The sequence below is a fragment of the Marmota flaviventris genome, chromosome 8 (genome assembly GCF_047511675.1).
Source record: "Marmota flaviventris isolate mMarFla1 chromosome 8, mMarFla1.hap1, whole genome shotgun sequence".
NCBI classification, from domain to species: Eukaryota; Metazoa; Chordata; class Mammalia; order Rodentia; family Sciuridae; genus Marmota; species Marmota flaviventris.
The window spans coordinates 129,264,455-129,277,621 of record NC_092505.1 but is presented as its reverse complement, the minus strand read 5'-3'; the positions used below and the strand labels follow the sequence as shown (position 1 = coordinate 129,277,621).

The 13,167-nt window shown below is 37.6% G+C and overlaps 1 protein-coding gene and 1 pseudogene across 1 annotated transcript in view; one reads left to right on the top strand and one right to left on the bottom strand.

Moving 5' to 3' along the window:
* Dnajc13 (DnaJ heat shock protein family (Hsp40) member C13) overlaps positions 1-11,446 on the top strand; it is a 117,873-nt gene extending 106,427 nt beyond the window's left edge. Inside the window, exons 53-56 of the mRNA XM_027933725.3 lie at positions 28-168; positions 3,241-3,384; positions 4,754-4,853; positions 10,594-11,446. Of these exons, the coding sequence (XP_027789526.2) occupies positions 28-168; positions 3,241-3,384; positions 4,754-4,853; positions 10,594-10,700 (492 nt within the window). The 3' untranslated portion in view covers positions 10,701-11,446. The remainder of the gene's footprint in view (positions 1-27; positions 169-3,240; positions 3,385-4,753; positions 4,854-10,593) is intronic.
* On the bottom strand, positions 1,411-1,924 carry LOC114091294 (large ribosomal subunit protein eL21-like; annotated as a pseudogene).
* Positions 11,447-13,167: the final 1,721 nt, after the last annotated feature.

Sequence of the window (13,167 nt, the reverse complement as noted above, 5' to 3'; positions counted from 1 at the left end):
AAGTAACCTTCTCTTTTGGGGACTTAGCTGTGTGTTCGAGCCATGGCATCCTTAGAAACCATTGGCCCACTGATGAATGGAATGAAAAAGCGAGCAGATACTGTTGGTCTAGCCTGTGAAGCAATTAATCGAATGTTTCAGAAGGAGCAGGGTGAATTGGTAGCACAAGTAAGTGACTTTCTAGATTCAACACTATTTTAGGAAAACAAATGTAGTAGACAAATATTCCCTGGCTAAGGTTTGATGGAGGTAACTTATGAATTTGTGCGTGCACAAGTGTATATTTTATATTCAGTTATGTATATAAACATATACATAAAATTTTGTGCTATGAATTCATGGCATAATAAATGTAAAATAAATAAATAAATAATAAAGGCCCGTGGACTATTTAAAAAAAAAAAAAAAGTGGTGCTAGGTGCTAGAAGTCTTACCAACTTCAAAATTTTGGCCACTTATTGTGCATTTATCCTTAGTTTTCTTCACAAAATTTGCCTTATCTGGTCAAATGTTCTCTCTTTACGTGGAAGCTAAGTGGGGAGTAGGATAGAAGTTCAGTGGACTAGACAAAAGGGGAATGAAGGGAGGGAGACGGAACAGGAATATAAAGACAGTGGAATGAAACAGACATAACTTTCTTATGTTCATATATGAATACACCACAGTGGAACTCCATATCACAGTGGGATCCTCATTAGAACATGTGTGTATCAGAATATAGTCTTATTGTCATGTATATTTTAAAAGAACAAATAAAAAAGAAAAAAACATTGCTTTATCCTCTTTGGAAAGATTTATTCATTCCTTTGTTTCTTAAGTCATATTGTAGAATCATGCCAAGACTTTTATTGTCCTTTTCAAAAGGACTTTTTACCTAGTGAAATAGGACTTGGTAGGTTATCAGTGTTGAGTAGATAGGCACTAAAGACAGAAAAAGCATATCATAAATTTCAATAACCATTGCAAAAGTGATTTTTTAAAATCACAAAAGTATAGCTGCTTTTTTTTTTTTTTTAAGTATAGCTCTTAAGAACACGTACTGCATAATTTCACCAATGAATGGAATCTAAAACAATCAAATTCATGGAAGGAGAGCACAGAATGGTAGTTACCAGAAGCTGGGGGGTGGGAAGAATGGGGATATGTTAAGGGATAAAGTTTCAGTTAGGAGTAATAACTTAAAGATCTATTGCACAGCATTGTGACTGTAGTTTAATGTATTTTTCAAAATTGCTAAGAGTAAATTGTTCTCACCATAAGAAATAAATTTTTGAAGCAACAGATATGCTGATTACACAATCCAAATTGTATACATATATCATAACATCACTTTGTATCCCATAAATACATATAACAAAAATTAAAAAGTAATAAAATATAACTCACTTTTTTTTAATAGTCTGTGGGCCTTTATTTATTTATTTATTTTACATTTATTATGCCATGAATTCATAGGGGATAGGTTCCAGCAGTTCAGGCTCCTTTCCATTTGTTCTCACAAAATGTGCTTCTCTGTGTGGGGCAGGCTGGCGCTTCAGCTGAACCCAGGTACTTTTCTCTTTGGCTTCCTTCTTTTTCAGATCTTTTTCCTTCGCATGATTCAGGAAGCTGTCTCGGCTCTTAGAGTGCTTAATATGCTCAATACGCACATTAATTCTCTTGGCAAGAATCTTGCCCTTGCTTATTCACAGCAATGCCAACAGCATGCTGGGTAACATTGTAGACTCTCCCAGTGTTGCCATGATAACATTTGTGAGACATTCCTTTTTGAACAGTACCCATTCCCTTGATGTCTACAATATCACCCTTCTTGTAGATTCGCATATATGTGGCCAAAGGAACAACTCCATGTTTTCTAAAAGGCCTAGAGAACATATATCGGGTTCCTCTCCTCTTTCCCTTTGTGTTCATCATTTTGGAGAATTACCGGAAGATGGTGGTTCCGGCTGAAAAGAAGCTACTCTTTCATCTTTTTATTCCGCACCCCCCCCCCTTTTTTTTTTTCTGGTACCAGGGGGTGCTTAAACCACTGAGCTGCATCCCCAGCCCTTTTAATAATATTTTTATTTAGCAACAGGGTCTCATTAAGTTGCTTAGGTCCTTACTGAGTGTCTGAGGCAGGCTTTGAATTCGTGATCCTCCTGCCTCAACCTCCCAAGCTGCTGGAATCAGCCACCACTCCCAGCTTTCACTGTTCATCTTTAAAAATCTTTGGTGGTTTCCCATGACAAAGTGACATCTGGCATTCTTAGTCTGAAGACAATGACCTCCTATTCTCCTAGTCCCCTTTCTTGCTGTATCTATCCCCACCCCACAACCTCAATTCAGGCCCACCCTTTAGGCTGGTAAAGATACTGGGTAGATCTGAAGGAGACAGTGAATGCTGTGAAGTTCAAACTTAGTGTTGGCTCAGGAGTTTACAGATGAGGAAAAACATGAGCTAGTATTACCACTTGATGGCTCTGTGACCTTAGGTATGATTTTTAACCTTACACTCGGATTTCTCATCTGAAATAAAGTTATAAATTTATGACTGCCTCACAAGTTATGAAAAAAAGAGGTGCACTCACTAAATGTCAGTTATTTCCACCTCTTTTGATTTTTAATGAAGATTGATACCAGATTATTATTTTTTTAATTTTAAAAATATTTTTAGTTATAAATGAACACAATACCTTTATTTGTTTTCATGTGGTGCTGAGGATCGAACCCAGTGTCTCATGCATGCTAGTCAAGTGCTCTACCACTGAGGTACAACCCCAGCTTCTGATACCACATTATTATTTAGCTTTTATTAGACTGATAGGAACTGGTGATTGCAAAGATTGATGTTTTAAGATAATATGGGAAAATATTAAGGCATTTCAGAGATTGTTGCCCATTAGTGTAGTATCATTAAGCAGGCTCCCTAGTGGCTCAAAGCTCAAGTTCTTTGCTTCTTGGGTCCAAATGCAGATTTCATTACTGCCCAGTTCTTTGATTATGAACATGCTTTTTTACCTTCTGTGCATTGATTTTTTCCATTTTTAATAATAATAGCACCTAATTCATTAGATGTTAGGAAGATTAAATAATTGATGTATAGCATTTAGAACAGTTGACAATAGAATAAAATCTTATTAAATAAGAATGTTATTAGCTACTAAAACAAGAAACTGTATCTGGTATTAAAACACTGTGAAAACAGGTTGCTGATTTATGTTTTCCAGTATGGTTATAGATACTTCATATGCCTTCTAGGCCCTGAAAGCAGATTTGGTCCCATACCTCTTAAAATTACTCGAAGGCGTAGGACTTGAAAATTTGGACAGCCCCGCTGCCACCAAGGCCCAGATTGTTAAAGCTCTCAAAGCGATGACTCGAAGCCTGCAGTATGGAGAGCAGGTGAGTCTACAAGCAGCAGTGTGATCTGCTGATTACAACAAGGTATTCTCAAAGCCAGGGTCTTGGCTGAGGGTAACCTGCACACCTGTGTTCACATCCACTCATGTTTGCAACTGCAAAAGAGCCAAAGACCAATGATGGGCTTCCATAACTGCCTCATAAACAATGAAAAAGCATAAATCATACACTCAGCAGTCACTCAGGAGCATTCCTTTTCTGCATAGCAATGGTGTGTTTTCGGAAGAAAAATGCGAAGAATATTCAGCATTTAGTATTGGTTAAAATTAACTTTTGGTTTTAGGAATTGTCGATTCCCACTGTCCACTTCCATGGGAGCGGAGGTGAAGTTATGTTACTGTCCAAAATAGGAGCTCCTCTCTCACCTTCACAGCTAATTGCTTCCTCTTTTGCTTCTTTCCAAGGTTGTACTGGTGTCCTCTCTTGGACTCACATGGTCACCATGTACATAACTACTTGAATTCATATTGCTAAACTATCTGGCACTGTCTGTACCCACTACTAGACTGTGAGCTTTCCATCTGACTTCAGAGACAGAGGCTATCTTTCTCACTGTTGTGTTCACTGTTCGTACCACATAAGAGGTATAATATTTATATTTCCACCACTTATGTGGAAAAGACTTCTAAGTAGATATTTCCTAAATATTTTTTATTTGTCGCAAAAAAAAAATCTTTTATCTTAGTCCAGAATATATATATATATATATATATATATATATATATATATATATATATATATAGTGTGTGTGTGTGTGAGAGAGAGACACACACACACAGTTTTATTCACATCTATCTACCCATTTATTCATGATACTCTTATACTTCTCTGTATTCACCTATTTTCTCAAGTATGCTGTTTACTCCCCTTTTAACGGATTTCATTATCCCCCAACAGGTCACAACCCATAATTTAAAAGACTGCTTTAAAGTTTTAGCTCCAGTTTGCAGAATGCTCTCCTCAAACCCTTCCTCAGGAAAAGTTCATCAGCCCATACTATACTGTCTGCCATCTGTTACCATCATAAGAAAATACTTTTTTAGGAACCTTCCTGCCCAAATTATATAGAAGTCAGTAAATTTCAGGTTTAAATATGAAGACTCCAGCTGTAAAAGAGCCAATTCAGGCACTTTGAGTCTGGCTAATGAGATATGCCCAGCCGGTGTCTGGTATAAAGTGTTTCATGAATGCTTGTTCTTGCTCCATCTTTGAGTGGTTCTCATTACCCTTCTTCTTGATTGTTTTAGAAGTTGGTTTTTCTCTTTAATTCAGTCTTTTTTTTTTTAATTCAGTCTTTGAACATGTAGTTCTTAATTCATTTATGTCAAAAGTATTTACTTCACTTCCCTAGGTGAATGAAATCCTGTCTCGCTCTTCAGTCTGGAGTGCCTTCAAAGATCAGAAACATGATTTGTTCATTTCTGACACTCAAACAGCAGGATACCTCACAGGTAAGTCATTCCTAATTGGTTATCTTAAGACACCTGGCAGAAGCCACTTGGACCATCCTTTTGCCCTGAGTAGACTTAGTGTTCACCTCTGACCTCTCTTGTGGGACATTCCTTTTTGAATAGTATATGTGTATATCTGGCAAGTGGACTCTCTTGGTGGTGCTGTGACCATGCCATAGAGCTGTGTTTCCAGCCCTGGGTGGCGTGTGCTTGGTGGTTGTTTTGAGTGTGTATTCATAACATGGACTTGGCTCAGTTTTGATCCAGTTGGATAAGTTATATTTGGAGCATGTCTGTATTAAAATGTTTATCTCAAAACTATAAAAAGAAAGGAGAAATATCTACTCAGGAATGTCAGTGTCAGAAACATGGTAGCATCATGCCATTTCTGTCAAAATAATAGAATGACACTCCAAATATATGTAACGTGTATGTAAAATATTTTTCTTCTACATTTTTCAGTGATTAGTCTATAGTTTTGCTGAATATTTAGGATTTGTTCTCCCATGTTAATATCATAAATGAAAGAATGTTTGCTTCGAGTTCAAAAGATCAGGTTTGGAGCTCAGGACATTTGTCCATTTTACACACTAATTGCCATAATAATTTTAGAATATATATTTTTCATATTGGCTCCTATTTAAGAAAAAAGTCATACTATTTACTTGCTATATGCTAAAGATGAAATAGTGTCTGGTTAAAAGTTTTCAGTTTGACATTACCTTTAAGAATATGAGGTGATTTTAGCCAAGTCTATAATCCCAACCACTTGGAAGACTGAAGCAGGGGAGATTACAAGTTTAAGGCCAACCTGAGCAATTTAGCAAGACCCTGTCTTAAGAAATAATTTTTTAAAAGGGCTGGGGATATAACTTAGTGCCTCTGGGTTCAATTCCCAGTTTTAAAAAAAAAAAAGAAAGAAAAAGAAAAGAATGTGAGGTGGTTCTTGCCATCTGCCTGAATTAGTAATATATAAAAAGATGGCAACCCTACATCCCTTAACCAGAGATGACATAGGTAAATTGAGAAAAAAAAGTATTATACCTAATGTTTCCTACACTGGTGTAATTGTTTTAATCATCCTGTTTGCATACAGAAGTTTATTAAATCATGCAGACTGAATCTTGAATATTAAAAAACAGGGGCTTTGGAGAAATAAAAAAAGTACTCTTTCAATTTTAGAATTTGTCATGACATTACTGGTTTTTCCTTCATTATGATGACCACTTTAATATAAAGTCACTTCTAACGTTAGTTGGAGAAGAACCCTCAGTATTATAAACGTGATCTTGGGCTGTTGGCCCTGTGTGTATGTTAAAGAACAGAGCATCACAGATTTTCTTTCTCACTTTTCCAAACCCTGCCCCTGATTTTTGTCGGGAGAAATTCATAGGATATGGACTTGGTCTCTCCCACCTCTCTTTTTCAAATTAGAGGTGAAACTGAAGCTTCTAACTAGGAATATGTTTTACAGGCACTGAGAACTGCCCTTGAGGCTGCTCCCATGAGTTCACACATCCCACTTTAGTGGCATTCATTCCTTACTTTGTATAAGGATAGTGTGATTAGGAGACCCTGCCTCATTTTGTTAGCTAAGAGTAGAGTAAACTTAGAAGTTGGCTCCTGAATAGCGTAGTGTAGATTAGAAGCCTCTTTACAGGAAGTTTCTTCTAGTGCTGCTCATCCTTGTACCCAGCATTCCATTAAGTTGAAATAAAAAGCTACAGGAGTCCTTGACTTACTTGACAGCTCTAGCCAAGAGGTCTGTTATTAGAATAAAGAAGAGATACCATTTATCTTTAGAGACCTGGACTTCATTTGGTTCTTCCTCTCATTCAAATTCTATAATTATTTTGTTTCTTATCCCCTTTCCAAATTTCGGAAATTTGGAAAATTTTCCAAATTTCTTAAGACCATAAGGGAGAAAAGTACAGGGAGTAAAAATCTTTTCCCTTGGGGTCGGCCTCTGAGTGATATGAGAGAAGCAGCCATAATAAGCTGTGGAATTAGAAGAGCGTTAGGGAAAAAGAAAAGTTGAGATTTACAAATTTCTTCATATCTTTGGAATGGCTCAAGGGGTAACAAGTTCTGTACCACCCCAGCCAGGGGGGAGATAGTATAAATCCCACACTGGCAGGGGCCTGGTGTTACTGTGTCATCCTGAAGGTTATTGCTAAAACCTCAGTCATGTCAACACAGGACAGTCTAAACTAGCTGTGAGCTGCACTGGTCTCAGAGCTGTCTGATTCTTGATCATCAGTCTCTGGTGTTCTTGTTGAGATGTTGGTTGCTTGACAAGGTTTTTCTACCAGCTTTAGTCTACTCCATTTGAAAGGACCAACTCTATTTCAAGAGTTAAGATTCTGAGTTAAGCCGGGCACAGTGGCACACGCCTTTGATCCCAGCGGCTCAGGAGGCTGAGGCAGGAAGATCATGAGTTCAAAGCCAGCCTCAGCAATGGTGAGGCGCAATTCAGTGAGACCCCGTCTCTAAATAAAATACAAAAAAGGACTAGGGATGTGGCTCAGTGGTCCAGTGGGTCTAGTACCCCTGAGTTCAACCCCAGTACCCCCCAAAAAAAGATTGTGCGTTAAATGCCAGTTGGATGGATGGATGCATGTTCATTTTTTTAGGTTGTCAAATGGTTTTTTGTTTTGTTTTGTTTTGTTTTGTTTTAGCTTTTCCATTGATGTATTGTGTGTCATGAGTTTAATGAAAGGAGCAAGTACTGATACTGTAAAATCCTATTATGTGGAACTCAGTGGAATGTACTTAGTGTCATATTGATTTGAAATTCTATTTAATTAAATTGTACTCCATCCTACCTTCAGTCTTTGGAAGATAGATTATAACCTGCCTTTCTCTAATCAATTTTCAAATGAACTAAGGTGCTATGAGAATGCATGTTACCAAACCTTTCTTATAACTGATGTCTTTGGATATGTTTGGCAAGTGGGTATCGTTAAGGAGATGGGGGAAAAATGAAGGAACGTTAATTACTACTTCAAAGTAAGGTGAGAATGACCAAAGATTCACTTATGATTTTCTTCTCTGGCCACTGAGCAAATGTCATTCAGTCACATGCTTGGGATTTAAGATAAAATTTAAAAGTTCTAGGTAGAATTGCTCAGTGTTGGTAAATTACTATAAAACTGCCTATTTCCATAGATTCTCTGTCCTGACATATTGTTTTCTTATAATAAATGCTTATTTAACAATGTCTCAGTGGGGTTTTTCCTGCAATATAGACATTTTGTGGTTTTCTCATTATCTAGTGCCTGCAAGTACTTAGCCATCTGTTAGGTTCTAGAACAGCTTGTTGCCTGTGACTTCAGAGTCCTATAAAAATAATTTCAGCAATGATAATCCTCAAATCACTTCACCTAGAATATCAGTAGTGAAAGCAGGATCCTTGGATGGAAAAGAATCCAAGATGAAGATGCTTTTAAGAGCTGGAATTAGGGATGAAGAATTTCACATGTATATATTTCACCATGGGAGTCAATTTCATATGTAGAATTATTAATTTTCCATCTGTTTTCATTTCTCTTAAGTCCATCATCCTTATACAGTGTTTCCACATACCTTGGCACCTCTATTTTCTTCCCTCTTTTCTTTGGAGAACACAGCTATTGCATCTCATCTTGATGACCAGATAGCTCCTTTCAGTCCCGAAAGTCAGATGTATCCTCTAGGAGAGACTGGAGGCAGGGTTGGGGGAGAACAGCATCTCAGACTGTGCTTCTAGAAATACCCAGGAGTTGATTTGCCTTTCCTAAAGAGGTGGGGCTAGAATTTGATATTTTTCCTTCTAGGCCCATATTTCACAATTTAGATTTTAGCCTAGAGGTTCCCAAATTTTCTCCATTTACAGTGCTCTTAATAATAATGCTCTTAGTAATATTTTCATCCATGCCTAGGCCACAGAAGGTACCTAAGAGTTGTTTATGAAGTAGTTACATCCAGACAAATGGAAAGGAGTTGTTCACATTTCTGATAGTCTGTGTTGCTGTGTTTCAAATTTAAAATACCAGCAGTCCCCTGAGAATTTATCCAGGGTGATTTACCCCAGCACACAGTTTGAGAACCATAGCATTAGTCCCCTTTCCGTAAGTACCATTCATGGTTCAGTTGCATAACCTATTGCATCTATATGAACTAAGTTGAGCCCATGGTCAGTTTCTCACAAACCACACCAGTTTGGAGTGGTTGAGGTTTTTTAATGAGACCTGTGTGATAGTTTTGCTTCTGTCTTAAGTTCAGAGAATGCTAACTTGTTGGCAAGTTCTGTAACAGTGTGGAACTGTAACTTTGAACCACATTGTTGGGGAGGCTCAATGACCTGGTGGTCTTTTCCTGAGCAGGCTTTGGCAGGCCTGGTGTCCTGATTAGTGGAAGGTGGGGGCTGATAGATGCAGACCCCCTCTGGTACACTGGAAAAAAAAATACTTTTTGTAAGTGCTATAAGGCTCCAGGTACCTGGGCACTGGGGTTGGCTGAGTTACAGCTTACGCAGACTGGATCATCTCTGGCCACATAGCCACTCGCACAATGTCTATACAAGCCATTTCGCGTCCACAATGCAAATGCTTGTGAGGTGAGAAACAAGGTGAATTTGAATTGTGGCCTTTTGTCCTGCATCAGTCCTGTTATGCCTCAGCCTTCGTCAGACTGCTCTGCTGTTGCACTTCCTCACCACTTCCCTTGCTGCTTATATTTCTTTTTTCCCCCCAGGTGTCTCTCCTTCCCTTCTAACTGGCAGCAGCCCCCTTCACCTCAGGAGCGGGCTTTAGATCCGCTCTGCCAGGCAGCTTGCTAACTTCTGTGTAGCTCTCTGAAGCAGGTAGAGAAACATTTTGCTAAATGCATGCCGCTCCCATTGCCTCTCTAGTCCTAACCCTTTGATGTTCTGTAGTCATTGCCTTGTTTCCTACAATTTCAGCTAAAAATATTGCTCAGTATGCATTATTATGCTATACTTCTCTTGCAAGTACTTGTTATTTTGTGAGATGTAATTAAATGTCTGTGCAATGTTTAAAATAAACTCTAGAGGGCTAACACCATTAACATGCTCTGAGGACACGTCTGGATAAATGCTGGCAGGTATAGCATTTTCATGCAATAGAGACAGAATCAAAGAAGACATGTGAAACTAAAATATCAGTCCCTCTTCCCAGAGCATTCTTGTTTTAATCTATGATAGATAAATGTCTAGAGCCTTTCTCTTTCTCAGACTTTGGTGTAGCAACCCTTTTTCGTTTGGTGTTACTTTTTAGAATAGTATTTCTTTGCACCAAATTAAAATAGATTGACTTGAATGTTGACAGAAGTGTTTATGTTGAGAATTTTGTCACATATGACTTTTGGATGAGCTGAGTGTAGAGTTTCTTTTCTATATTTGTTCCCATTTTCCATTTGCCATAGCTCTTTCAGTGCCCAGGATATTTTGCAAGATTGAACTTCCCAGACATGAGAAGGAAAAATGTGTCCATATTTCCACATCTGTATTACTGTCCAGCAAAAATTTCAAAATGATTTTTAACTTTGTCACATAGTAAAAGAAACCATGAAAATGATGGTAGGTTACAGTCTGTTGAAGTACAGTTGTATATTTAGCTGATTCTCATAGATTATCAGTCTCTTATGTTGGGGCACTTGACCAGGTCTGACCTTTATGTAAAGGGCAATGTTTTTGCATGATTCTGCTCTCTGGAGTGAGTGTTTTCTTTCTCTCTTGCAGGACCTGGAGTTGCTGGCTACCTTACCGCAGGTACATCCTCATCAGTCATGTCTAACCTGCCACCTCCTGTAGACCATGAAGCAGGCGACCTTGGCTATCAGACTTGAAATACTTACAAGAGACAATAATCACTGAAAGGCCAGTGCCGAGTCCACATTCCTCCAGCTGATACGTTGAAGCAAACTCTTACTGCCTTTCTTCTGGTTTCATGACAGTGTTATTCCTTTTTCTATAAATATATTTTTATTTAGGGAAAAAAAAAGTCAGTGATCATAATTGTATCACATTATGAGAAAACACTCTGGATCAACCTAAGTGGGTACACAAGAATTTTTTTTCTTGATGTATGTAAGCACATTTTTTTTCCTTTCTATCTGTTTACAAGACTGTGAATCAAAAAGACAACACTTTCTTCCTAGTTTTTATAATGTTTTTTTGAATTAGTGTGACTGTGGGGCTGAGCTCCAGTCTTCAGAAATTGGACTAAGTCACTTATTCCCAGAAAAGTGTCACGTGGCCATTCTCCTCCCGTCATCGAACACTATTAGGTTTTTGTTCCTGTACCTGTTCCCTGGTCTCCTCAATCATTAACTTCTTGAGAGCTCACAGTACACATCGATATGTATAACTGGCTTTACCAAATTGAATGAAAAGGAGCTTGTGCAAAAAAAAAAGAAATTTAAAGTTTAAAATGGATGTCAAGATGTTATGTAAGAGATTAGTGTAATTGTGAAATGTTCTATACATTATCAAATATATAAAGCTTTCTATATTGAATGTACATTATACAGATCATTCATATGTGTACATAAAATTTTAAAAATAAAGGGAATTGACTGCTTTGTTAATGATATATTTGCTCCAATTCAGTTTTCCCCTTTGAAGGGTGTATTTTATTTCTAAGACATCTGTAGTAAGCACATCTTTTATGTCCAATTCACAGCTCCTCAAATAGAAAGTGTATTGATATAGATGCTCATTAATATTTCAGCCACATTGAAGTTTCCAGAAACAGACAGCATCTCACTTATTTTCCTTACAGGAATGGGCCAGGTGTTAGTACTTTAGTATATATGACATTAATTCTAATATTCTTAGAGGAGAGAAAATTAAAAGAGACAGTAGATATTTCATATAATAGATCTCAGCACATAGATCTTCTAATGTGACTACAATCTACAAAAAATATATAAACAAATATATACCAACACTTTCTTTTAGTTTTCTTCTTCTTGGTGCTAGGGGTCGAACCCAGAGCCTTGCACTTGCCGGGCAAGCTAACACTTAGTGAAATGCCTAGCCCCAAATACTTCTTTAAAAATGAGGAATACTCTAGTCTCCAAGTTGCCTTGCAAAGCAGTGACCCAGTTTGTCCTAGTTGCTATGTAAGAACAGCTACAGTGGGGTGTGGCTGAATGGTTGAGCACTTGCTTAGCTTGCTTGAGGCCCTGTGTTTGACCCCAGCACTGCAAAAGAAAAAACAAAAGGAACCCAGCTAGAATGCAAACTTCTTTTGCAAATTGTTAATTTAAAATTTTGCATTAGATTTATCATTTCCCAAATTTAAAATTATGGAGTAATATATTCCTGTAAGTATTTTAATATGTAACTGGATTTTAGTTTCTAGACAACACCTTGTCATAAAAAAATATATGCACAAAAAGAGATGATTACAATTAAATAGGGAGGTATTTAGGAGGCAATAAATCAACACAGCAATATTTTCCCCTAAATACTAACAGAATATAAATAACTTGAATATTTATAGTATTTACAGGTCCGTTTAAATTAATCTACAAATATTGATATTTAAATGCCAATAAGAATTAATCTGTGCTAGCATTTGCTGTAATGCCAAGTATTGTCTAACCTCAATTAATCCTAAGAGCAGACCTATGGGCTTGGTACTGATATAATTCCCATCTGTTAAACAACATGGGATTCAGAGAAGTAAGACAACTTCCAAAACCACACAGCTAATAACAGAGTAAGAAATTGAAACTACTTTTACATGACACTAAAATCTTTTCTGAGCTACTATTAAGACAGCTGAAATCTCAAGTGGTATGTGTCTGGAAAAACTGAGTTTCAATCTTTTGGGGTGGAAACTTTATCTGAAACTTAAGCATGATATATAAAAGTGAAACAACAGGAACAGGGTAACATGGAAGTAAATAGAGAACCCCGGGATAGGTGGATGAGTGGATGTGTCTAGAAAGGTTGGCAGATAATGATTCAGAGAGGGAACCCAATCTGAGACCCTAGGACAGGTCTGTTGGACAGTGTCTGAGTGCCGGACTGGGCATCAAATCCAGGCCTGATTGTGATTCAGGAGTGTGATCCAGGTTTAAAAATAAACAATGGGTTGTGGTCAGTTTGTTGTGTTTGTTGAAGGGGAGAGTGATCAGAAGTGGCAAATGTCACAAGTCATACTAGTAGCAGTCCACCTGAAGAACAGTGCAGAGTAGGGATGCTGGAAACAGGAAAAGGACTACTCTGGAACCTCATCTGTGAACCTGAGGGTTTTCAACAAATGACCAGCTCAGGATACCTTTCAGTTCAGAAATTTGGGGA